The 23,349-nt window shown below is 42.8% G+C and overlaps 1 protein-coding gene and 1 long non-coding RNA gene across 2 annotated transcripts; one reads left to right on the forward strand and one right to left on the reverse strand.

Moving 5' to 3' along the window:
- Positions 1-2,223: 2,223 nt before the first annotated feature.
- CDKN1C (cyclin dependent kinase inhibitor 1C) lies at positions 2,224-5,258 on the reverse strand. Its single transcript, XM_020788815.3, has 3 exons — positions 4,385-5,258; positions 3,634-3,762; positions 2,224-2,970 (listed from the first exon to the last, which is right to left on the reverse strand). Exons 1-2 carry the CDS (start codon positions 4,992-4,994, stop codon positions 3,641-3,643), a joined length of 732 nt encoding a protein of 243 aa, XP_020644474.3. The 5' UTR covers positions 4,995-5,258; the 3' UTR covers positions 2,224-2,970; positions 3,634-3,640.
- A 177-nt stretch (positions 5,259-5,435) lies between these two features.
- Positions 5,436-23,095, forward strand: LOC144586121 (uncharacterized). Its single transcript, XR_013540860.1, has 2 exons — positions 5,436-6,898; positions 6,934-23,095. It is a non-coding gene; the product is annotated as an uncharacterized LOC144586121 (long non-coding RNA).
- The last annotated feature ends 254 nt before the right edge of the window (positions 23,096-23,349 follow it).

The raw sequence follows: 23,349 nt of genomic DNA on the forward strand, positions 1-23,349 counted from the left end.
AGTGTTGGATATAAACCAGAGTCATTAACATTAGGCACCAAAACCATTATCTGAAGAGACAAGCTTTCTCCCATCCTTAAAGAGGCTATCATGTCAACAAAAGAAACTGTATCAGGTATGAACACCTACATTCCACTTTTCAAGTTGGAGAAGGATAAAAGGATTCCAAACAGAAAGGTACCAGCCCAGCTCGATGGCTTTGTCTGTATATTCCCTTTTCCTCTGCTCCTTCAGGAGACATCTAAGGTATGTGTCCAGCTGTTCCTTTGGCAACTGAACACAGGTTCGCTTCCTAAAGCTTCATACCTCAGATCATAAATAATTCAAAGGTAGACATAAGCACTGCTGAAATCCATTCTCTTCCTTCCAAATGGGGTATGGGATCAAGATACCAACTAGCAAGGATGCCAACCTTTCAACCACACTCTGCATTGTTGCCTTCAAGAACAGTATGGACCAGCAAGTGATAAAGCTTGCCAATCTTCATGCCAGGTTATACTTCACTTGCTAATATTTACAAATCAAACAGCTTATTCCTTAAAAGGTATAGCAAGCAATCCTGGATTTTAGGCCATGCTGCCTTAATGATATGGATATGCGTCATCGTTTAGTCCTTTAGTCGTGTCTGACTCTTCGTGACCCCATGGACGAGAGCAAGCCAGGCCCTCCTATCTTCCACTGCCTCCTGGAGCTGTGTCAAATTCATGTTGGTTGCTTCACAGACACTGTCCAGCCATCTCATCCTCTGTCGTCCCCTTCTCCTCTTGCCATCACACTTTCCTAACATCAAGGTCTTTTCCAAGGAGTCTTCTCTTCTCATGAGATGGCCAAAGTACTAGAGCCTCAGCTTCAGGATCTGTCCTTCCAGTGAACACTCAGGGTTGATTTCCCATTTCTATAAGGACTTGCCATAGTTTGCTGTGGTCCACACAGTCAAAGGCTTTTGCATAGTCAATGAAGCAGATATTTTTCTGGAACTCTCTGGCTTTCTCCATAATCCAGCGATATGGATATGCACAACTGCTTTATTGAAAATTGAAGACTCAATGCGGTGTGTGAACAGAAAAGGCGAAAGTGTGATACACCCTCAGAAACATTTGGCCTTGCATGACCTTTATTGAATCACTAAAATGTTAAAAGGACAAACTTTTGAGTTCTAGCAGAACTCTTGATCAGGCAAAGATGGTATAAAACCTGGGGGTAAGGGAAAGAGCAAATAGTCTAAAAAATTGTGTTGGATATTATGCCTGTTCTTGAATGCAGACTGCTAGCAAGCCAATCGGAATCTTGCTGTTTCAGTTAAAGTATTAAGGCATCCTTTTAAAACCTCTCTTTTAAAACCATGTAGGCAAGACTAGCTTGGACCCCTAAGAAATTGTTAATTGGTGTCTCCTTTGGTGATTCAGATCCATTTTTTTTGTCATCCAGTAGACATAATGCAAACCAAAATTATTTAAGAACAGGTGAGCAATGCACCCTGCAGCTCTCCTCACAATCTGTGAATGGGTTATGGCTTCACATACTTCTAATTTAAATGCTAGTAGAGCTCATCTACAATACCAGGAAGAGAACTTCCAGCCCACGTAGCGTTTTTATTTCAGTGGACTGAAGGATGCTTTAACTTGGTTTAACACCTGCCAACTGTAGTTACAGTCCTTGCTGCAAAGAAATGTTGCGTGTTCTGCACTTCACACAATACAACTCTACACAAAGCCAGCCTGCTGTGGCTAATTGATAAATTGGGCAGCATTTGGGAAATCCAGTTTCGTGAAACTGGCTCTCTATCAGCCAGTCATACTTTCTCAACCTAACCTTCTTTTCAAGGGTGTTGTGAAAAGAAAGAGGAGGAAATTCCTATATACTGTTTGAAGGTTATTGGAGGAAAGGCGAAATGTAAATGCAACTTGTGAGATACGATCCCATCTTTTTATGGCCAAGTATTAACTCTCATCTGCCACTGTATCAGCAGTCTGAAAGATTGGGTTGTCACTTGGTGATGCACTCCAGTTGTGAGTCCCAAGCAGACCTCTTGAACTAACAGGAGCTTGTGTAAGTGTCCATAGACTATTCAGTAATCATTTCCTTGAATCTACTGTACTTGGGAATACAGTAACCAGATTCAGGTCTGTTTCCCAAGGACTATAATCAACTTCATGAAGTTGTGTGTTTCTTGGCCTATTAAAACCACAAGGGAGAAAATAAACACTACAGACAAAGGATACATACAGACACTTGATTCCTTTTTATTTTAACATTGTGGCATAGGTTTGCAATGGCAGTGGTACAGACCGGCTCAGGAACCTTGTTTATCAGATTTCTTTCAAGTAATACCTAAAATTTTGATTCGTAGCTACATTTTGTGAATGAAAAAACCCCACTATAAAAATAAACTTACATTCTTGTAAATAACAACAACAAAAAAGCAAATATATAGTGCCCTTTGGCTTAACCAAACAAGGAAAAAAAAACACAGAATAGACTACTGGGTTTCAACCGAAGTTATCCGCTTTTGACATAAATAGAAAATATAAGTTAGTAGAACTCTTTAAGTTGTTGTTTGTTTTTTCTTTACAAATATACATTTTTGCACTGAAAAAATCAGCAGAGATTAAACATTTATATAAGTGACTTTAAAGCTTTTACACTTCTGGCCAGTGTACTCACATTAGGCATAATACTTTTTTATATATAAAACATAATACATTGCACAGTTGTAAATTAACACTGCTCCGTCAGGTGGCTTGTAGGTCAGCCACTTTTGCTACATGGAGGCACAAGCAGTTCCTTCTGAGGCAGAGAAGAAGAGGAGGAACAAAACAAAAAAAATGAACCAAAAAAGGCAACTCTTCTTCCAAACTCTTGGTCTTCTCTCTTGCCAGTCAGTCCCTCGGAGGTGCAGAGAGGAAGGGCCTCTCTTAAACTCTTGCGTTTCCAGGGAAACAATCACTTCGGTGTTCTATAGTGCAAAATCTGCAAGAGAAGATGATTGGTGTTAGGAACTGTGCACAGAAAATGGCAGGAGACCATAGCTCAATTACAAGCACATACAAAGGACGGCCCTCATCTCCTCTCGTCCCTCTCCCCCTCCCCTGGCCAAAATCAGCAGATGAGTCAGCAAAAGCTGTGGAGCCAGGCTGCGGGTGGGTTGGGTCTTGCTTTTACACTATGCAATTCTCTTGTCCATCAGGAAGTTACTCCAGATCTACAGGACAGGAAGGAGGAGACCAGGCACTAAATGACCAGCTACCTCCTTCTCTTGCAAGTCTTGGACACCAAACACAAAAGCAAACAAAACAAAACAAAAGACAAAGTAACATCTATCTTTTAATGTAAACTTTCCTGGAACAAGTCTTGGTCAGCTGCTTTTGAGCAAGAGGGCTCCTGTCCTAGCCAATCCTTGCTACTTCGTAAGCGCACGGGCCCATCTGAATTGACCAGTCGCCCACTAAGCTCACACCCCCTAAACACCATCCAGCCTGTTTGGAATTACTACCACCCTAACTCCAATGTCCCAAGTTAACTCTGTTCAAAGTCACTCCCACCTCATCTGCCATCCAGGGAGTAACAGACAAGAGGTGAAAGATCGGTCTGAAGGGCATGGGGAAGGCGGGATCCTCCAGTGCACGTTCTCACCTCGGCTTCATCGGAGCCTTTTCCGGGGGGTCTGCTCGGCAGGCACCGCCGTGACAGAAGCTGGCAGCGAGCTCGAATGATCTCCGGCCGCTTTCGAGTCTACGACCCTTTTCCGCTTGGCGAAGAAATCTAAGGGAATCGGATCCAAGGAAAAGGAGGGAGGAGAGCAGAAAGAAGGAGCAGAGGGGGGCGGGGAATTAGTGATCGAGTACGTGCCCCACCCAGGATCACTTCACCCCAAAGCCAGGAGTCTGCAGAAACACCGCCCCACCCGAGTCGAGTCCGGCAGAACAACAATCGCTTTACGTGGAACAAGGGACCCGCCCTGCTTGGCTCGCCGGCGCCCGGTCCCCGCGCTGGTCCCTGGCTCCCCCTATCGACCAAAGCGGGGATAGCAACTACAAGGGTTTGTTTACGTCGCAAGGGAAAGCAGCGGCGGCGGCGGCGAGCTCGCGCCCGCGGAGCGCGATGTGCTGCGTAAGCATTTTCCTGCCCGGCCCAGCCAAGCCCCAGGGAGCAGCGCGGAATCTTAAAACAAGAGCCAGCGGCTCCGGAGCGACGTTGAGACACCCCCTCAGAGCATACAAAAGGCTGGAAGGAGGGAGGGGGGAGGAAAAGGGCCCATATTGAGGGGGGGGGAGAGAGAGCCTTTTAAAATCCTCGCGTGGGAGGAAGGGTCGGAGGAGTTCCCGCTCTCCTCCCCACAGGCACAAGTGCAAGACCCGCACCAGCCGATGGCGCCCGTTCTTACCTGTAATGTGAGTTACACCAGCCGACGATGCCCTTTTCAGAGCCGCCGCCGCCGCGGCACACGGGACAGGTTTGATTATAATCCCTGAGTAGCTGCTGTTGAGCTGATCGGCCCGGTTCTCCTGGTTGAGGCGCTCCTCGCCCGTCGGCACAGTGCTTTCAAAGGTGGCCCTCTTGCCTTGAGGGCTAAGCGGGGACGGGTTCAAAGCAGCGCCGGTCTCCGGTGGGGAGTCACAGGGGTCCGTCTCGGGAGGCGCCGCCTCGGGGCTTCCCGGCGAGGACTTCGACCGGATCACCAGCACCGGGAAGCGGCACCTCCCCACCTGCAGAGTTTCCCGATAGAAAGCGGGCACCTCGCCGCCCTCCACTTCTTCCCACTGCAGCCTGCTTGAGCCAGCCAACGGCGTCTCGGTTTGGAAGTTGTAGTCCCAGCGCCTCTGGCTGTCCTCGCAGATCTCCCGCAATTTACTCTTCAGCTCCCGGCTGAGCTCCTCATGATCCACGGGACCGAAAAGGTTCCGACACACCCCGGTACGAGCGTGCAAGGGGAAAGTCCGGCGAGCCGCGAGGCACTCCAGAGCCGAAGCGTTCGTGAGGTGCACGTTGGACATAGTGGTGGAAGACGGGCGGCTCGCTAGAAGGGAAGCGGGCAGGTTCCTTCGCCCGGGGAGGCGAGGAGAAGGAGGTGGTCCAGGTGGCTTTCGTAAAAATCCCAGCCTCAGAGGCGGAGAGAAGGGCCGAGGGTTTTCGTGCAAAACAACCTGCTTGCACCCCCAATTTCTACTCGCTCGCCTTCCTTCCCTCCCTCCCTCCGAGCCTCGCTCCGCTTCTAACAGCCTGCCTGGGGCTGCTTCGCTTTTTAAAGCTCTCACCAAGTGAGTTCGAGCAAAACATCGATTAGCATAATACTACTTCTCTGCAATAACACTGCTGCCATTGGCCAGCGCGGCCTTCTACCCGGGGCGTTCTTCCGCCTCTACCGCTCCTTATTGGAGGAAGGGCGACGTGTGGCCAGGCGCCAAAAGCGCCTTCTTTCTTGCCATTGGGTCTCGTCGGCTGTCCGTCCCGGCAAGGAAAGACGCGCTGGAGAGGGAAGAAGGCGGCGGAGGGGCGGGGCATGTGGCGACTCCAAGGGATGATTGGGTAACGCTGCGCTCCGGCCGCCGAGACCGCTCGGCTCCTTTGTTCGCAAGTACGCGACGGCTCCCGCCGCCGCCGCCGCTGCTGCCTTCCCGAGCGGGTGGTTTCCCCCCCCGCCGCCGCCTGTCTTTGTTGACATTGCCCTTTTTCGTTTTATATTAACATGTAAGCGAATTAGCGAAAGCCCCGAACTAGCGGGTTATGCGGTTGGGCTTCAGGTTGTATGAACGTGTTCGTGCGCGCGCCTGCCTATGGGGCAACATTAAAAGAGCTCTGCGCGCACACGCACACGCACACACACCCGCGTGCAGAGAGGTATAAAAGGGAACCGAGGAACGGCGCTGAAAAGGGGAGGGGAGGGGAGGGGAGCAACGCGAATTAACAAAAACGTTTCTGCACGAAGGTAAACGTCAGGAGGGGAGAGAAACGACGGTAGACGAAATAAGAGATAAATTAAGCCCCGTATGTTTCAGCATCTTGGAGGCAAAAGAGGGCATGACTTGATGGTTTTAGAAGTGCCCGTCGGGGGGGCGGGTCCAGAAGCCGGGGCAGCAGTTTGGCCCCCCCTTACATTTAAGACGAAAACCGCAGAACTCAAAGCGAGGCTTTCATGTTGTTTTCCCGAGTTCCTCAGGCGGCTTAGGCTGCGTTTTTGCTGGTCGTTGCAAAACGTGCCCGTCGGTGGTAATTGGGGCGAAAGTGGGATTTCAGAGCTCCGTGCAACGTTTCGAGGGTGCAGGTGGGGAGGAAGCGCCTTGTTGGTTTGCCTTCCAGGGCTGGAGGAGCCTCCAAGGTGGCGGCGGGGCGTCAGGGACTCTGCTTTTTCCCTTACGAATCCGATCTTCTTCCGAGCTGCTGCTCTTCCTCTTCTTCTTGGGTCTGAATATGTGTCTTGTGAGGGGGTGTGCGCGCGCGCGCATCAGGGCACACTGCGTGCTGTTTGTCGACTTGGTGCTCGAAGCCTTTTGTGTCTCTCACACAAAGTGAAGTGCTCTCTCCCTTCCACGGGGGTGACTTCGCTCACTGGCTTCTGCGGTTTAAGACAATGCCTTTTCACTGAAGGCAGCTCCAGCACGAGAGCTTGGAAATTTTACTACAACTCTGGCAGTGCTTTGCCCCGGCCGGCCGTGCTGGCTAAGGGCGCTCTGAGAATTGTAGCTTTAAAAAGGAACTCTTCCAAGGCCTGGTTCCACACAGATCTATGAATGCGGCTTTATTTCATAAGAGGGTGGTATCTTGTGCTAGGCAAGGTGAGGCGAAGCAAAGCTGTATAGGGGCCTAACTACAGTTCATAAACCCCACCACAGGAACAAAAGCATGGTTTTTCCTCCACTGTGATGTGTAAAGCAGGAATATGACATCTTTGGCCCTCCAGGTTTTGGGACTACAACTCCCATAGTTCTGTACCAGGTTTTGGGACTACAACTCCCATAGTTCTGGGAGAACTCCTAAACTCTCTGGAGATCTGGAGGTTCCCCCCTCCCCTTTATTTTGGCCTGTGATTTTCATTGATTGCAAAGAAGGCATGTGACAAAGTTGATGGAGTATGTGTTTGTTTATTTTTTGTTTAATTTCTATGCTACTTTTTTCTTGGCTCAGAAGGTGGCTAGCAGAGATTAAAACGAGTCAAACTAAAATCACTATAATTTACACAGTTAAAACAATTAAACATATAATAATAATGAAAAGCATTATCCAAACTTTTTTAAAAAAGCAAAGAACTGGAGATCTGATAGCCACCAGATTGGTATAAGGAAATGTGGGATATGGCTATTAATGATAAACTAACCTGTGAGCTTAAAATAAGAAAAAGACCAATGCACATTAATGACTTTAGAGACATATGGAAACCGTTCTTGTTACCTATATTTGACAAAGGGAGAGGCTTTACTCTCAGTGAAGACCCATTGTATTTCTGGAGAAAAACAGGGCAATAATATAATACCTAAAAAGAAATAAATAATTATTTATACACATTATATGTTAATAGACAAACTGTCTGGAGTGGTGAAGAGTGCATAGAAGTATATAAGTGTGTGTAGCTTTATTTGCTATTTTTGTTTGTTTTAATTTTTTGTTCTTGTATTAATGTATTTATTAATAAAAATATATTTTTTTAAAAGTGTTATCTGAACATTTAAAATGTTTAAAAACACCTTTAAAAGAACATACAGTACGCCCAGTATTCAAGAGAGACTCAGTTTTTACAAGCCTGCCTAAAGAGGCAGCTCTTTAACTACTGCCAAAAAGGTTAAAAAAGGGGGAGGCTAACCTCCCAACAACAACCTTCTTAGTAGGTCAGACTGAAGAATGTGACCATCACAAGGTCATCCGCTGTTCCTGGTTTCATGGCTCAATTGAGATTTGAACCCAGGTCCCCTGCATCTGAGGCCTACATTCTAAATGGCTTTTTCTTTACCAGAGAAAAGATCTCAGTCTGCTCACACTAAACTTATCAGCATGTCATTAGCACCATAGTCTCTCGTGAAGAAGCAGAATAGGTTTACTGATGGTACAAGCAAGAGTAAAATGATCTGAGATTGCCCTCAAGGTGTTACTCGCTAGCTGAATAATTTGGCCTCTTTAATCAACTGGAATTAAAGCAGCACTTGGTGCGAATGTCATCACAGCATTGGCTCATGGGTTTTTACTTGTTGAAATGAAACTTCCATGAAGACCATATGGCTATTTGCAAGATGGCCTGCAGGCCAGAACGATGCTGTTCAGTGAACAGTTCATAAAAAGGCTATCATGGTTCATTGACCCTGAAAATGCACCTCATTAGGCAAGATGTAAACCTCTGTTGGAAGGATTTTTGATGGGGCAGAGAGAAGAAAAGGTCAGTCATCCAACCAGACCTTTGTGTGAAAACAGGTGATGAAATATTAATTCTTTTGATTAAACAACGTATCAGATCTAGTCCACAATGGAGATGATGGGCCCAGAGCCAGTCCAGCTTCAGAGAGCAAATGAGCATGGTACACACACACATCCTTTTAACAATTGGTCCCCTGCCAAAGGAACTTAACTTTCTTTCCAGGGCTTACTAATGATTAACCAATAAAATATAAACTCCACAAACTAAGCTTTGTTCCATTCATGGTTTACTTTGGTGCCTGTGAATTCTCCTATCCTATAGATATGCTTACCTGTATCCGGGAACAGATAACATCCTGGATGAGGTAAGTGGGGCAATTAAATTAACTGGGTTGCCTATTAGTTGCGATCTTGAGATATTTTTGCAGAAACTTTAGTGCTCACATACTTGGCACTAGAGCTTGGAAAGGTTACTTATCTGGGCTGCAGCCTCGAGAATCCCCAATGATATATGGGGAATTCTGGAAGTTGTAGTCTGAAAAAGAACTTCCTCAAGCAGCATAAACAGTTGAAATGGAAGCCGCACTTATTTCCTGTTCCTAATGTTGCTCCCATCACTTTTTTTCTCTTGCCTTTTGGGCCCCTTAGGTGCTGTTAAACCCTGAAGATGTTCCCCATCCTCAAGGAAGTTATATAGCTGGCTTTTCTAGAAATATACTGTAGTATAGAATTTTTACAAACAGTATTTCCACCTAATTATACACATACATGGTACATTTGCTGCTCATGCTAATTGCATCATGAGTCTCGTCATTTAATTGCTTGGGATGGAACTTTTGTAATTTTTGGACTGTAGCACTTTCACATCCAAATGACATACTGACCTGAAGCAAGCCTGTTTGGCCTGCAGCACCCTGCTGTCAACTTGTCAACATTGTGAAATAGCTTAATAAGACAGCCACTTCAGGATATTAGGAAATTAATCATTTTTTTCAGCTCTGCAGAGGACTAAGGAAGTGAAAAATAAGTGTGTATTAGGGCAGTGAATATGCATTGCACCACTTTAAAAAGCTAAAAGACAAATGGAAAGCTTCCTCTTGGAAGTTGAAAGCCTGTTTGATTCCACTGCAGCTGTTCTTTTTTTTAAAGGTAAAAGCAAAATAGAAATTAAAACATTAAAAAAGACAAAAACGTCACGATGGCACCTTGAATACTAACTTTTAGGACTTTTTTTAATGTGAGCTTTTGTGGACAGGTCCACTTTGTCAGATGTAAGAGCTTTTCTTTTTAAAAAAGAAAAGCAAACAAAAGCTTTTATGAGTTTATATGTTCCCCATCTTGGCTGAGAGGAGCTAGAATGACTTTGGAAGTGGCAAAGGACATGTCAACTCCTTTCCACATACATGTAAGGTTACACTGACAATATATTCACCTGTCATTTCTGCTTCCATCTTTTGTCTGGCTCCATTTTTAAAATGACACTTTAATTAATAAAAAATGATATTCATAATTGTTATGCACCATCAAGTTGCCCTGATTTATGGGGACCCCATGAATGTGTGATATCCAAAATGGCTTGTCCACAACCGCCCTGCTCAATTCCTGTAAAATCAAGACTGCGGCTTCCTTTATGGAGCCAGTCCATCTTGTATTTGGTCTTCCTCTTTTCCTGCTGCCTTCAACTGTTCACATCTTTATTGCCTTTCCAGAGAATCATGATGTGCCCAAAGTAAGACAACCTCAGTTTCAACATTTTTACCTCCAGAGATAGTTTGGGCTTAATATGGTCCAGGACCTATTTATCTTTCAGGCAGTTGAAAGTATCCTCAAAGCTTTCCTCCAGCACCACATTTCAAACAAATCAATTGCCTTCTTGTCAGCTTTTTCCCCTATCCAACTTTCATACCCACACATGGTGGTTATAAATATGATAGTACTGTATGTATGTTCTTATTCTTGGTCTCCAGTGACACACCCTTACACTTGATTTTTGCTGACTTTCCAAGTCATAGTCTTCTGATTTCTTGGCTGCAATCTCCATTTGGGTTCGGCCAAACTACTAATTATTTCTGTTTCTTCATTGTCAATGTTACAGTTGTGTAATTCTTCTGTAGTCATGATCTTGGTTCTCTTAATGTTCAGCTGCAGTTCTGCTTTGGCACTTTCTTCTTACACTTTCGTTAAAAGTCATTTCAGTTCATTGTTGCTTTCTGCCAGTAACACGATGTGATCTGCAGATTGTAAATCACTGATGTTTCTTCCACCAATTTTCACTCCTCTATCTGAATTTTGTCTGGCTTTCCCTACGATATGTTCTGCGCACAGATTGAACAGATAAAGGGATAAAATGCACCCTTGTCTGACACCTTTGCCTATAGGAATCTATTCTGTCTCTCCATATTCTGCCTGAATGATAGCTTCTTGTCCACATTACAAGTTATGCATCAGGACAATCAAGTGCTGAGGCACACTAATTTATTTGAGAATAGCCCATAGTTTCTCATGATCTACACAGGCAAAGGCTTTGCTGTAGTCTGTAGAGCACAGACCGATCTTTTTCTGAAATTCTTTGGTGAGCTCCAGTAGCCAACAGATATCTGTAATATGATCCTGAGTGCTGCTTCTTTTTCAGAATCCAACTTGAACACACGGCACTTGTATATATATGGATGGTCTGGAACTCTACAGCTCACCCAAGGCCATACAGGTGGCAGGGCATGTAATCCTAGTTGTCACACATGCTCTGGGTGCTTTTAATTAGCTGGTGCAATGGAGGCATGTTAATAGGCAAGCGATTCTGCTGCCTCCTTAATAACATTTTTATTTTGTTCATCATTACTAACTCTGTCCACAATTGGCGACTTAATCTTTTTTCTGCTTTTAGTGTGTTTGAGTTGTCATTTCAAATGCATGTTGATGTTTTTTGACTAAAATATCCCAAGCCACTCATAACGTCTCTGATCCTACAGGGAAACAAATGTTGTTGTGCAGCTTTATAGTGATTAACTTTCAATCACATTCACATATAGGGCCAACTTTTCTCCCTGCTGGTACTCATACAATCATCCCTTCTTGTCTCTGTTCCAATTCCTTTCAGAATTTTTGGTTCTTCAGACATGAAGTGGGTAACTTGCAGCCTTCCAGATGTTGGACTGCAAGTCCCATAATTCATCAGTGTTGGACGTGCTAGCCTTCACTGATGAATTTCAATCCAATAACATCTGGAAGACTACTTGTTGTCCCCTCATGCTTTAAACCAGTGGTTCTTAACCTTTGTTACTCGGATGCTTTTGAACTGCAACTCCCAGAAACCCCAGTCAGGACAGCTGGTGGTGAAGGCTTCTGGGAGTTGCAGTCCAAAACTCCTGAGTAACCCAAGGTTAAGAACCAGTGCTTTAAACTATCTCCAGACATTTCTTTCTCGCTGTTTCTTATTCTTGAAGGTCCATTCAAAGTGAAACTTACAGTAACATGTTTCTGTCCCCCTCTTAAAATACTGTCTTCCTTGTGAATTTCTGTTCAGTTGGTGCCTACTGAATCTTATCTCTGCACGCTTTCAGAGAGGTCCTTGTTGTTGTTGTTGTTTAGTCGTTAAGTTGTGTCTGACTCTTTGTGACCCCATAGACCAGAGCACACCAGGCCCTCCTGTCTTCCACTGCCTCCCGGAGTTGGGTCATATTCATGTTGGTAGTTTTGATGACACTGTCCAACCATCTCATCCTCTGTCGTCACCTTGTCCTCTTGCCTTCACACTTTCCCAACATCAGGGTCTTTTCCAGGGAGTCTTCTCTTCTCATGAGATGGCCAAAGTATTGGAACCTCAGCTTCAGGATCTGTCCTTCCAGTGAGCACTCAGGATTGATTTCCTTCAGAACAGATAGGTTTGTTCTCCTTTCAGTCCAGGGGACTTTCAAGAGTCTCCTCCAGCACCACAGTTCAAAAGCATCAATTCTTTGGCAGTCAGCCTTCTTTATGGTCCAGCTCTCACTTCTATATATCACTACTGATGTATGGAATTTATTTATACTGATTTATCAGAGAGGTCCTAGCTATTCACATTTTAGCTTTGTCTCTACTTAAGACTTTAAGGGGTTTTAACTACTAGCTATTCTTCTTCTGTTTTTCATTGTTTTGTTTTATTCTATGATTGTTAGCTTTTGTTGACTATGACTTTGGGAAGTTTATCTCCCTAAGGCCAACTTACAAATGTCTTGAAGCAAGTTTTTAAAACACCCACTGCTAATTTTGTGGAGGAAGGCATGTGTGTCTCTAGTCTGCTCCAGCAGAAGGGCATACTATGCTGTTTTGCAGTACAGCTAACTGGATAGTGTCCAAGGACTGTTTTTGCCTTTGCTGTGATAAGCGAAAGGACAGCAACAGGGCAGTGGAACAAGTCTTACTCTACCTCTTACAGAAGATTCTACTGTTCTCCCTGCTGTATAATAAATCTAACTGCTTTCTTTTCCTTAAGAGTTCAGACAAAGAGGTATTCAGAACCTCTTTGCATAAGGGTATGCTTTCTGTTTGTAATGGGGATCTCTGTTTGCATTCAGGTGATGTTTGTGCAAGTGGAAGATCCTCCATTACTGTACCACTGGAATATTACACTCCAGTGGCATTCCACAGTAGCAGGATTTATACCATAGGTGGAGAATGAAACACAAGGTGATTCACTTTGAAATTAGAATGTATATATGTTCTACTTGCTTTTTGCTGTTTAAGCTGTTATTGCTTTAGCTTGGTTCATTTCCCCAATTTAATCTTTTTAAAAGAAACTCCTGTTTTTCCATTTGCAACTTACATGCCAATTAGCTCTCACAAAACAACAAGAGCAAAACTACACAATATATTAAATATAACGCATGCAGTTTAAGACTTTGTTGTTATTCCAAAGGAAGCACACACAGAGTCCTAGTCAAAATTGGGAACATTATGTGGTCCAGGACTGGGATTACTCTTCAAACTTCCCTCCAGTTGTTTGTCCTTCAGATCACCCCTGCCCAGTACAACATTTTAAAAGAAAAAAAGAGTGATGACTCAATTGACATAATGGCTTTCTTTTTGGAAAAAAAAAAAGCTTCTTTCTTGGAAAGCAGGTAGGGGAGATTTAACCCATCACCAGCCGTGTGCTGTGGTCTAGATTGGGACTGAGGCCATAAATGCTTCCTTGTGATTGAAAAAAATAAGTAAAGCTACTCCAAGCTATATTTTTAACATACCACATAGTTTGATACTCGGAGGTCTAAGTGGGAGGATTTTTCTCTGATCAGGAGCATGTTGGCCAAGGATATAGGACTGAAAAAAAAATCTCTCAGACGTGTCTCCCAAACAAGACTCCCTCCCTGCTTCCTTAACAACATGACAGAGCTGTCCGTCTCCCACATAGAGACTCAATTTCTTCATAAGAGCAACTACCTTTGTTTGATATTTTGATGGGAAACATCCCTAAAGAAGTACACCTTCGGTCTAGATGGCGGGGATAGAAATCCAATAAATAAATAAAATAAAGAACTGCTAGTGGAGACTTTGTTCTGATTTTCTTCACCATGAGCGTTACCATGTTCTCGAGCTTCTGATCTCCTGCCTTTTGTGGCCACACAGATTTCTTCTTTGCTTGGCTCGCCAGTGCCCACCCCCTGTGGACCAACTGACCCCTTTAATAATCTTTTACCAGGACCCTCTAACAATAAGCTTTTAAAAACTGGTTTTACCAATTACATTTGAAAGTCAGTGGCTACAAATAGAGTATTCTATATTAGACACATCGTAACCTGCCATTTTTTAATCCTCTGTCCAGTATTTAAAAACAACAACAACTAGACTTCAGAGTAAACACACTAAAACCTATAGTCACTTCTTTGGTAACAGTAACTGTTGTACACACACACACACAGAGAGAGAGAGAGAGAGAGAGAGAGAGAGTTTAGGCTTCAGTCAGACACACACAATTTAGACTTCAGTCAGAGATACACGGCACACCTTTTCATCTCTCCTAGTTAACCACTTGCAGTCCAAACCATGTTATATTATATAACACACTCTTGGTTTTGAATTTACGCAGCATTAAACAATCCATCTCCTCAGGATCAATGGAGTCTACACAATGATCTTAAGTGTATTTGCTTTATTTTCCTGTTTTACATTCCGTTCGGAGGAGAATATTTTGCTTTGGCACTTAAAGGACATAACAGCATGATGTTCAGTGGCTCCCACAGACATTCTTCACATTTTGTAACACATTTTATTATTAATCCTGCAAGATTAAGATCTTGTACTGAATATGGTATGTGTCACAGGCCACAGGAAGAGACTATGCTAACCAAAATAACCAATATAATACTACAACATAAGCCAACAAAAAGAGAAGCAATCAGGAATTCAGTGCTGATTTTTATGGATAACATTGGCCATAAAGATGGGTACAATATGAGCATATGAAACTGACAGCCTGCATGGACTATTGACTGAATACCTGGCTCCAGGAGAAAAAAACTGTTTACTGTAGTAGATACTGTAGTGTAGTTACTTACTAAATGTATTAAGACTAGATTGTCAGAACTGGACTGGAGTTGGTGGTTCCATGTAGATTTCTATACTGTTCAATAATAATAATTTTAAAAACACCTCTGGTTTATGAATGTGGGATATTGTACTTCGGTACCTATGATTCAAAAAGCCAGGAAATGGCCCAGGATTGCTGCACAATATTATGCCATTTTGCCAGGAAGAAAAAGGACGCCAAGCTTTACATAGCAAAGGGCAGGCTGAAAGTTGACACGAGTAGCAGCAGTCAAGATGGTCTGTACGCAGGATACCCTCCTCTGCTCACTTCCATTCACAAAGTGACACCATGCAAGGGAAAATCGCAGAAGCTGACTCCTTTTTTTTTTTCATCACTAACCACGTCTTGCCCAAATACAAAGCAACCTTCAGGTCTGTTTTTCAACACGTGTGAATGTGAGGCCGAATGAAAGAGTTGCTGCTGTGTCTCTTTCCCACTCGGCTGAGTTTTCTCTGGTTTACTTTCTTTCTCAGGACAGCAGCACAACCTCTTTTTTTTCTGTTAATGCTTTCCTCTTGCCTTCTTCAAATATGCTGCTGCTGACTTTTAACAGCTGGAGGAAGGTTACCTTGGATCCTGCCCCCTGGAGTAACAAGAAACAAGCTAGCTCCATCTTCCACGTGACAGCCCTTCAAATACTTGAAGATGGCTCTTATTGCCTCCATGTTTTCTCCAGACTAAACACATCAAACTGGGTATCCATATCCCATTCATGCGTCAATCCACGTTGCTTATAAAGAGGCTGAAGGACACTGGGCCAAGAGCAGAATCCTGTGGCACTCACGCCACGTCACTTGTCTCCAGGCTGAGGAGGAACCATTGAGCATGGCCCACCAGTGAATTACAAATCTGTGTTACAGTAGCATGGTGTAGCCCACTTTTTAACAGTTCGGCAGCAAAAATGTAATGAGGGATCTTGTCGGAAGCCTTGCTGAAATAAAGATACACTATATCCACAGCTTTTCCCCCTCAGCTACCAAGCTTGTTACTCTGTCAAAGAGAGAGATAAGATTAGTTTTCAGTGGTGTGTGTTGTTAAGAAACTCCTGCTGGGCTACAGAAACAACAGTATTATTTTCTAATTGCTTACAGAGTGGTTGTTCAATTATCTGTCCTAAACCTTTCCTGGTATTTGTGTCAAGCTGACTGGTTGGTAGCTGCCTGGATAACCTTCCCCCTCTATATGTACTACCTTTCCCCCATATCTGTGCAGCAGGCCTGTTGCTTCCTTGTTCTTCCACTTGTCCCAAAGCATAGCTGAATATCTCCTCTCTCTCTCTTTTTGGTTGTTGTTTTCAACCACTGTCTTCAGTCTTAGCTCATCTGAAAGCTCCTTGTGTACCCAGTCTGGTTCCTTTAAATGTCTCCTATTTTTCTTTCTCATAGGAATTGTTTCTGATTGTGCCTTTAATATCTCACTCCTAAGAAACTCACATCCATCATGTACTCCCTTCTATTTGAGTATTGCTAACCATGGGATATATGACCTGGCATTTTCTTAAACTTTTTGAAAGCAGCTTCCCTGAAGTCCACAGTGCTTGTTACACTTTCTTCAGCTTTTTTTTTCTTTTTCCGCACAACAAATCCCAAGAGGGTATCGTCACTTCCAGCCAAAGTTCTCACTGTTTCCAGCTCATTGACCAGTTCATCGCTGTTAGTTAGGAGCAGATGCAGGACAGCTGATCCCTTGGTAATTTCTTCCACTTTTTGAAAGATGGAGTTGTCAGCAAGGCAAGTGAGAAATTTGTTGGACCTTCCAGTCCTGGCAGAGCTGAATTTGGCATAGTTAAACAGCAGATATTAGGAGAGCTTGTGTCCCATTTTACTGGAGAGTTAGTGTAGAATAGTGAATCTTTCTTTACTCGTATCAGAGCATTGCACAATTTAAAATTAAGGATGTACATAAAATATAGGTAAAAATAAAAACAAAGTAAAACGTTAAGATAATTAGACTATTTTTGATGGGGGAGGTGGGCTGTTTCAATAACTTCAATAGTTGTTTTGCTCATTGGCAAGTATACAGTGCAACGCTTCTGGAAGTGAAGGATTGGCTGGCTGCACACGGTTGCCTGGGGGATTCCAGAGTGTTCTCGCAATACTTTTCAACTCTTCGGGGCAGCTCCTTCTGTGTCTCCCAGTCTATATTTTGCATGCCTCAGGAGCCTTGTTAGGGTGGTCATAAGTTAGAATTGTCTTGATGTCACGTAACAAACACAGACTACTAAGCACAAACAGGTCACGTGTTTCCAGTCGTGTCAATACATGGTTGTTCTTTAAATAGTCCAAGCTATATCCTGTGCCATATTTGTCAGGGAATAATGCCATTGAAAGCTTGGATTATTTAAACAATAAACATGTATTGACATGACTGGAAACACGTGAGCAGTTTATGCAGAATGTTAGTCATGAAAGACCCAGATCTCTAAAGACTACTATGTCTGTCTACTCTGAATATTTTGTAATCTGATCTAGAAGCACATTATCCAGAGCCTCTTAGTTTTTCCAATTCAAATTTAAGTCAGACATCTGTGAATAGAACACCAATTGTATTCTATAGCTGGCAAAATGGCTCTTTAATTTGCTTAGAGATTTCCCCAAACTGAAAGAGTAGCCCACTATTATCACCTGGTGTACAGATCTATATCCACTTCTTCCCAGTTTACTGCCTCATGAAGGTGCTCTTTGCTGTCACTGTCTGTGTGAATTCCAACTCTCTTCCTGTACAATATCAGCAGTGCATTCATGCTACACCTCTACACACATTCTCTTACTTTCCAGAGACAGCTCTTAACTGCCATGTGTAGTCAGTGTCAATTTTTCATTATTCCCAAGGCAATTTAAAACCACTCCAGATAAAGGAAAGAAAGATGACAAGAGATACAGAAAGCAAGTCTGGTGATAAAAGGTTGAAGGAACTGGATATGTTGAGCCTGAAGAGCTGTCATCCCAGAAGACAGCAAATGTTTGTTTTCTGTTGTGTAAGAGGCAAAATTAGGTCAAATAGATTTGAGTTACATGAAGGCAGAACTGAAAGAAGAAACTCGTTGGCAGAGAAATGTATTGTGGCAACTGATGGTTACTTCTAGTAATGGTGGACTTTCTCTTCCTGATGCTCTTTATGTAACAAGTGGGCAGTATCTGTTGGGGATACTACTTCTGGATGCCCTGCAATAACCAGGAAGTTGGAAAAAAAAAAACAAGTGCCTTTGGTCTCTTGGATTCTATGAATGTTTCATGAATATTTGGTATGCTCCTTCTTAAGAAGTCCCAGCTCAGTTCTTCTTTGAGACACATGGTGCAGCATCCACTAACAGTTGATGAAGCAACAACCAAGAGTCCAGTTTTACCTTAAAGATTAACAAGGTGCTAATGCTAAGATATGCACTAAGGTGATACCTTTATTATGTCAACCAAAGAAAGTGCAAATGTGTGCAGAATCATGGGAGAAGATGACAACGACAACAATGACGACGACAACGACAACGACAACAGCAACAACAACAACATCCCTGTGTGAGCTTTTTAAAGAACAACTCTTCATCCGGCAGATGTAAAAAATAAGCAGGATGGGGGAAAGGGAAGGGGAGAAGGCTGAGTTTTAAGTTCTTGCTGTCTCTGTGTTGTTACAGGAAATAATGCAGCAGAGTTGCTGCAAAGAGATGGGCTTCATCAGGTCACGATGATGCTGGGTACCAACTGGCATAGCCCATAGATTCACTGGAAAGTGGGATACTGGTCCTCCATCTTAGAACATTTAGGCCCCCACTATGAACATAAAGCTGCCTCCATCTTGTCCTTAAGGACAAAACATTAAGCTGTCTGTAAACTCTCGTGTTAAGATGTTCCTTGGAATAAATAACAATCAATAGCCGCTGCAATTACTTATCAATTCTATATCCTCCTCTAAGAAACCCTCCTCAATGGGTTTGGCAAGGTAAGCTTTTAAAGTGTTGTGAGGTAGCTCTAGAGATGTTCAAATCATAATTTTGCAATCCAGTCAACATCTGCTGAAGCCTCTTTTGGGCATTATTATTGGTGCTAAAAATTCTTTTAAAATTCATGTGATTGTCTTTTCTTTGCTTCTGATCATACCATACAGTAAGATCCCTGTATCAGTGGGGAATCTATTCCATGATCTACCATGAATGTCTGAAACCTCAGATAGTAGTGAACTTTGTGTACAAGATACAAGGAAACGGGACAAATGCCACAATGCCCGCTCTCTTGTATGCTGTATATAGAGCTGCAGTAAATTGCCGATAACTGAAACAATAGATACTGATCTTGTGGATATGGGGGTTCTGTTGTACTGACAAATTCAGCTGGTTGCTCTTTCTGTAATAGGGCTGCCCCTATTCCTGTTTCAGTTCTATCATACTAACGCAGGCTGTTCATCCAGGTCATAATACTGTAGGACTCCCTTATTCATGGTTCAGTATCCACTGATTCAGTTATCCATGGTCTGAAAATATAAAATATGATTAGACCAAAAATAAAATCCATTAAAACTATTTCCACATGTACAAACTAGCCATGATTCTGGTGAAGAATACATAGCATGGTAATGCATGTGAACATTTTTCTGGGTTTTTTCCCCTTTACCATGCTTTCTCTCTCTCTCTCTCTCTCTCTCTCTCATGTTCACTATTATCCATGGTTTTCTGTATCCATGGAGGGCTTGGAACCAACCCCCAGCAGATATGGGGGTCCTGTTGTACCTCAGTATAAAATACTTACTTTGTGTCTTTATTCATATCAAACATCTATTTGTTATGTTCTGACTATTCCCATATCAATTCCTTATATATAATAGCAGATCTCAGATAGTGGTGATACATAAAATCTGCAAAATGTTACCAGTTGCTTCAGCCCCTCCAACCATCTTTGGATTTCTGCTACAACCACTGTTCTTGGCACTCTCCAAATTACTACAATTTTTTCCAGGGTCCATTTGAAAAATCTTTGTAGTCAGCAGGTATCCAGTTGAAAATACTTGCTTTAGTCTTGCCTTCTCTACATTTCATTTTGTGTATCCTTGTCCCTACACTGAGACACAGATCCAGTGTTCTTCTTACGTGACGTGAAGTTGTTTCTGACTTACAGCAACCTTATGAATTAATGTTCTCTAAAAGATCTTACCATAAACAGCCCTTCTCAAATTTTGCAGTTCTGTGACTTCCTTTATTGATTCAATTAATCTCATCTTAGATCTTATTTTCCTAGTGTCTTTCTTAATGGAGTTCTCTTGTTTGCTCTATTTCAATATCTCATCCCATAGCTGCTTCACTTCTAGGTTGCAATAATGTGCTGTAGCATTCAAAATGTCTTATATAAATAAAAATACAATATAGGAACAGTGACAAAAAAGTATCTAGCAAACAGAACGGGTTAAGAAAACAGTAGAATGTCAAAAAAAGGCAATGAGTATAAAGCCGTTGAAAGATAGCTACAGAAACTACACTTTAAAAGTCCATTGAAAAACAGATATTTTACTTTTTTGTGTAACGAACAATCACAAGGAAAACAGCTGGCTCTCCATGGAAGAGTTTCTGGCACTGCCAAATAGAGTTGTAAAAGACAGCCTAACTCTGTGCCCATTTTTTTTGTGCCAGAATCCATTTGAGTCAACTCTAAGACTTCAACTTGGGATATGTCCCAAGCGATATAATCAGTGGGGGTGACAGTTGTGCTTTAGTGTTCCATTCAAAAGCCCACAGTCAATATACTACTCAGTATGGTGTGTAGAATTCAGCTTGATTCTAGAGAAGAGCTTCATGATTTTTCTGAGAGGAAATGGAACTGTTAAATTTTTGAAAGGAGTTTTTGTTCAAATTGTTAACAGTTGATTTCTCTAGCTGTGCAATGGTGCATAAACACAATTTCATCATTGTGTAATTTTAACAATTTAAAGGGACTCAAAAGCTGCTCCTTCAAAGGTATTTTTAATATAAGATTTCATGAGAAACCAAAAAAAACACCAAATAAAACCTCCCCTGCCATACACAAAATGGTTGAAATCCAGTCATAAATTGCAGATAGATTAGGCTCACCGAATCGATGGAACTTCAGAGGAATTGACTCACCAAATTCCCACTGATGCAATGGGCCTGTTCTAATTGTGACTTAACTACTGGATTTCAATCAATTATAGCAAAGAATAGAGTGAAATATTGTACATGCACAATTTCACCACGACTCAACTGCAGGATAGTCTTCTAAATCAAATCAACATGTGAGAGAAAGAGAGTGAGTTTGGTTTTTTTTGTTTGTTTGTTTTAGGTAAAATGCACCTGTGCAGATGACTATTGCCTGCATCCTGGGATTTCGATTTGTGACTGGAATTAAGTCCAAGTTGAGATAACTTAAGGGTTGCAATCTCAGAGCAATTTCTTGCAAAGATTAGGGAATGCCTCTATACCTTTTCTCCAATAACCAGTCTGCTGAGCCGGGCTGTGGTGGTCTCTTCCTACAGCAATTCAGACTTGGATGTATAATTTCCAGTTACTTATTCACTCGCTCTGCAGTGCTGTATCTGTTTTTCTTTTTTTTTTTTTTTTTTTTTAGAATATTTATTTGTTCCACTTGGTATCTCACCTTGCATTTTCCCTTTTAGTGTCCTCCCTGAAACCGCTCCCTCTCCTCACCACTCTCCAACTTCTCTGCTATCCAGCAGTGATTTATACCTGATTTATACTGTATCCAAGGTGTTCCCATCTTGCACAGACATTAGCAGCATGTTTGAAGGAGCGTCGTGGCACAGTGGTTAAGCTGCAGTGTTGTAGCCAAGGCTCTGCTTGCTACTTGAGTTTGATTCTAGGCCTAGTGAGCCAGCTTGTGGTTGACTCAGTCTTCCATTCCTCCAAGATCATTAAACTGCATGTCCAGCTTGCTAGGGAGGGGGCATGTACAGCCTGCATAATTAAATTATAAACTGCCCAGAGATGGCTTTAAGCATTATGGGCTGGTATATAAGTGACATGCTTTGTATTTTGCTTTGCTTTGGGATGGGGGGTGGATAGCTGGACAACAGACGTTGTGTTTTGCTTTGAAGTGGTTTGCTGCCCGCAGTCTTCCGATGCAGTGTGCAAGCCTCCCCTCTGACAAGAGGAATTTACAAGCCTGGCGGCTTCTTGTTTTTAGATCTGCAAATTTCACAGCTGCACTATCTGGAGATTTCAGGGCATTTTAACTGTATATGATAAACCTCCATCCACATGATTCAGAGTTATATTTTCCTTAACTCAAGGGTGCGCAACTTGTGCTACTGCAGGTACTGCTAGACTACGCCACTCACACTCTCTTGTCATTCGTTATGCCAAATGCAGCTGATGGGAATTACAGGCCAACAACATTCAGAGGACCATGTATTTCCCACTTCCTTAGTGACCAGTGCTAATTGTGTCACCTTGTAACTGGTGCCAGAATCTAGTTAGAAGGAAAAAGTATGTGTGCTCCACCCCTTTGTTTTCTTTTATGGGATCATCATCGTTTTACCAGCCAGAAAATCTGGGTAAGGACCTTCTCATAGCTCTCCGACTCGTGGCTGTTTCTCTTCTACTGCTCTTGCTTTCAGGTTCTGAGGTTTTCTGCACACTTCTGTATTGACTTTGGGAGTGGCTATGTTTGCTACACCTTTTGCACTGCTGTTCATATGTTGGACATTTTCTTTTCTTTTTTTCCATTTGCCTCCCCCATAATACAGGCACTATATCCTGAGCACCTTTCCATTAGGCTTCATATCTAGCTGACGTGGAACTCCTGAGTCTTTTCATAGAACTTGAATCTACACCTCACATGTGTCTTCTGTATTATGAGCCTGCATTTAGAAACTTCTGCTGGCTTCTCTATTTCCAGGCAGTGACTCTGTTCAATCCACTTCTTGCAACAGTCACTGATGGGGACACACATACATTTCTGATAAGAGGTTATACAAGTTCCCTAAATTTAACACAGAGATATAAGTATCCAGCACCCTATTGCCTGATTTGTTTTTTTAAAGGCTGCATCCCACTATAACACATCCATGGGGTGTGTATTATTTGTCCAGTGCCTTAGCACATTCAGTGTTAAGCCCAAGAGACTCTGCACATTTTTCAACCCTTTTCTCTTCTCACATTGATTTTAATTTTTCTCCCCTTTCCTCCAAAGCAAGTTCAAACCTTCTTCATATTTTTCCACAAACAGGAAGGATGTGTGGAGAATGGGACAGCAGAACAGTACTGGGTCCTTTGATGGACCTGTTTCTTTGACATCTCTGTGCGTGTGTGTGTGTGTGTGTGTGTGTGTGTGTGTGTGCGTACACACACACAGAGGCAGTCCTCTCCAAACGTCAGGGTGAACGGGCAGGCATCAAAGTGAGGTCTTGTTCCTGTTTTCTTCACATAGACAATGTCTGTGTCAGGTATGGATGAGTGGAGCTGGACAGTGCTAGGGGATGGGAATTTGATT

This window comes from Pogona vitticeps, chromosome 1 (genome assembly GCF_051106095.1).
Source record: "Pogona vitticeps strain Pit_001003342236 chromosome 1, PviZW2.1, whole genome shotgun sequence".
NCBI classification, from domain to species: Eukaryota; Metazoa; Chordata; class Lepidosauria; order Squamata; family Agamidae; genus Pogona; species Pogona vitticeps.

Excerpts from the sequence above, each read along its gene's own strand:
- CDKN1C (XM_020788815.3), bottom strand. The coding sequence starts at position 4,994 with ATGTCCAACGTGCACCTCACGAACGCTTCGGCTCTGGAGTGCCTCGCG. Across the intron at positions 3,763-4,384 it reads TGGTGTAACTCACATTACAG|ATTTCTTCGCCAAGCGGAAA; the intron begins GTAAGAACGGGC and ends CGATTCCCTTAG.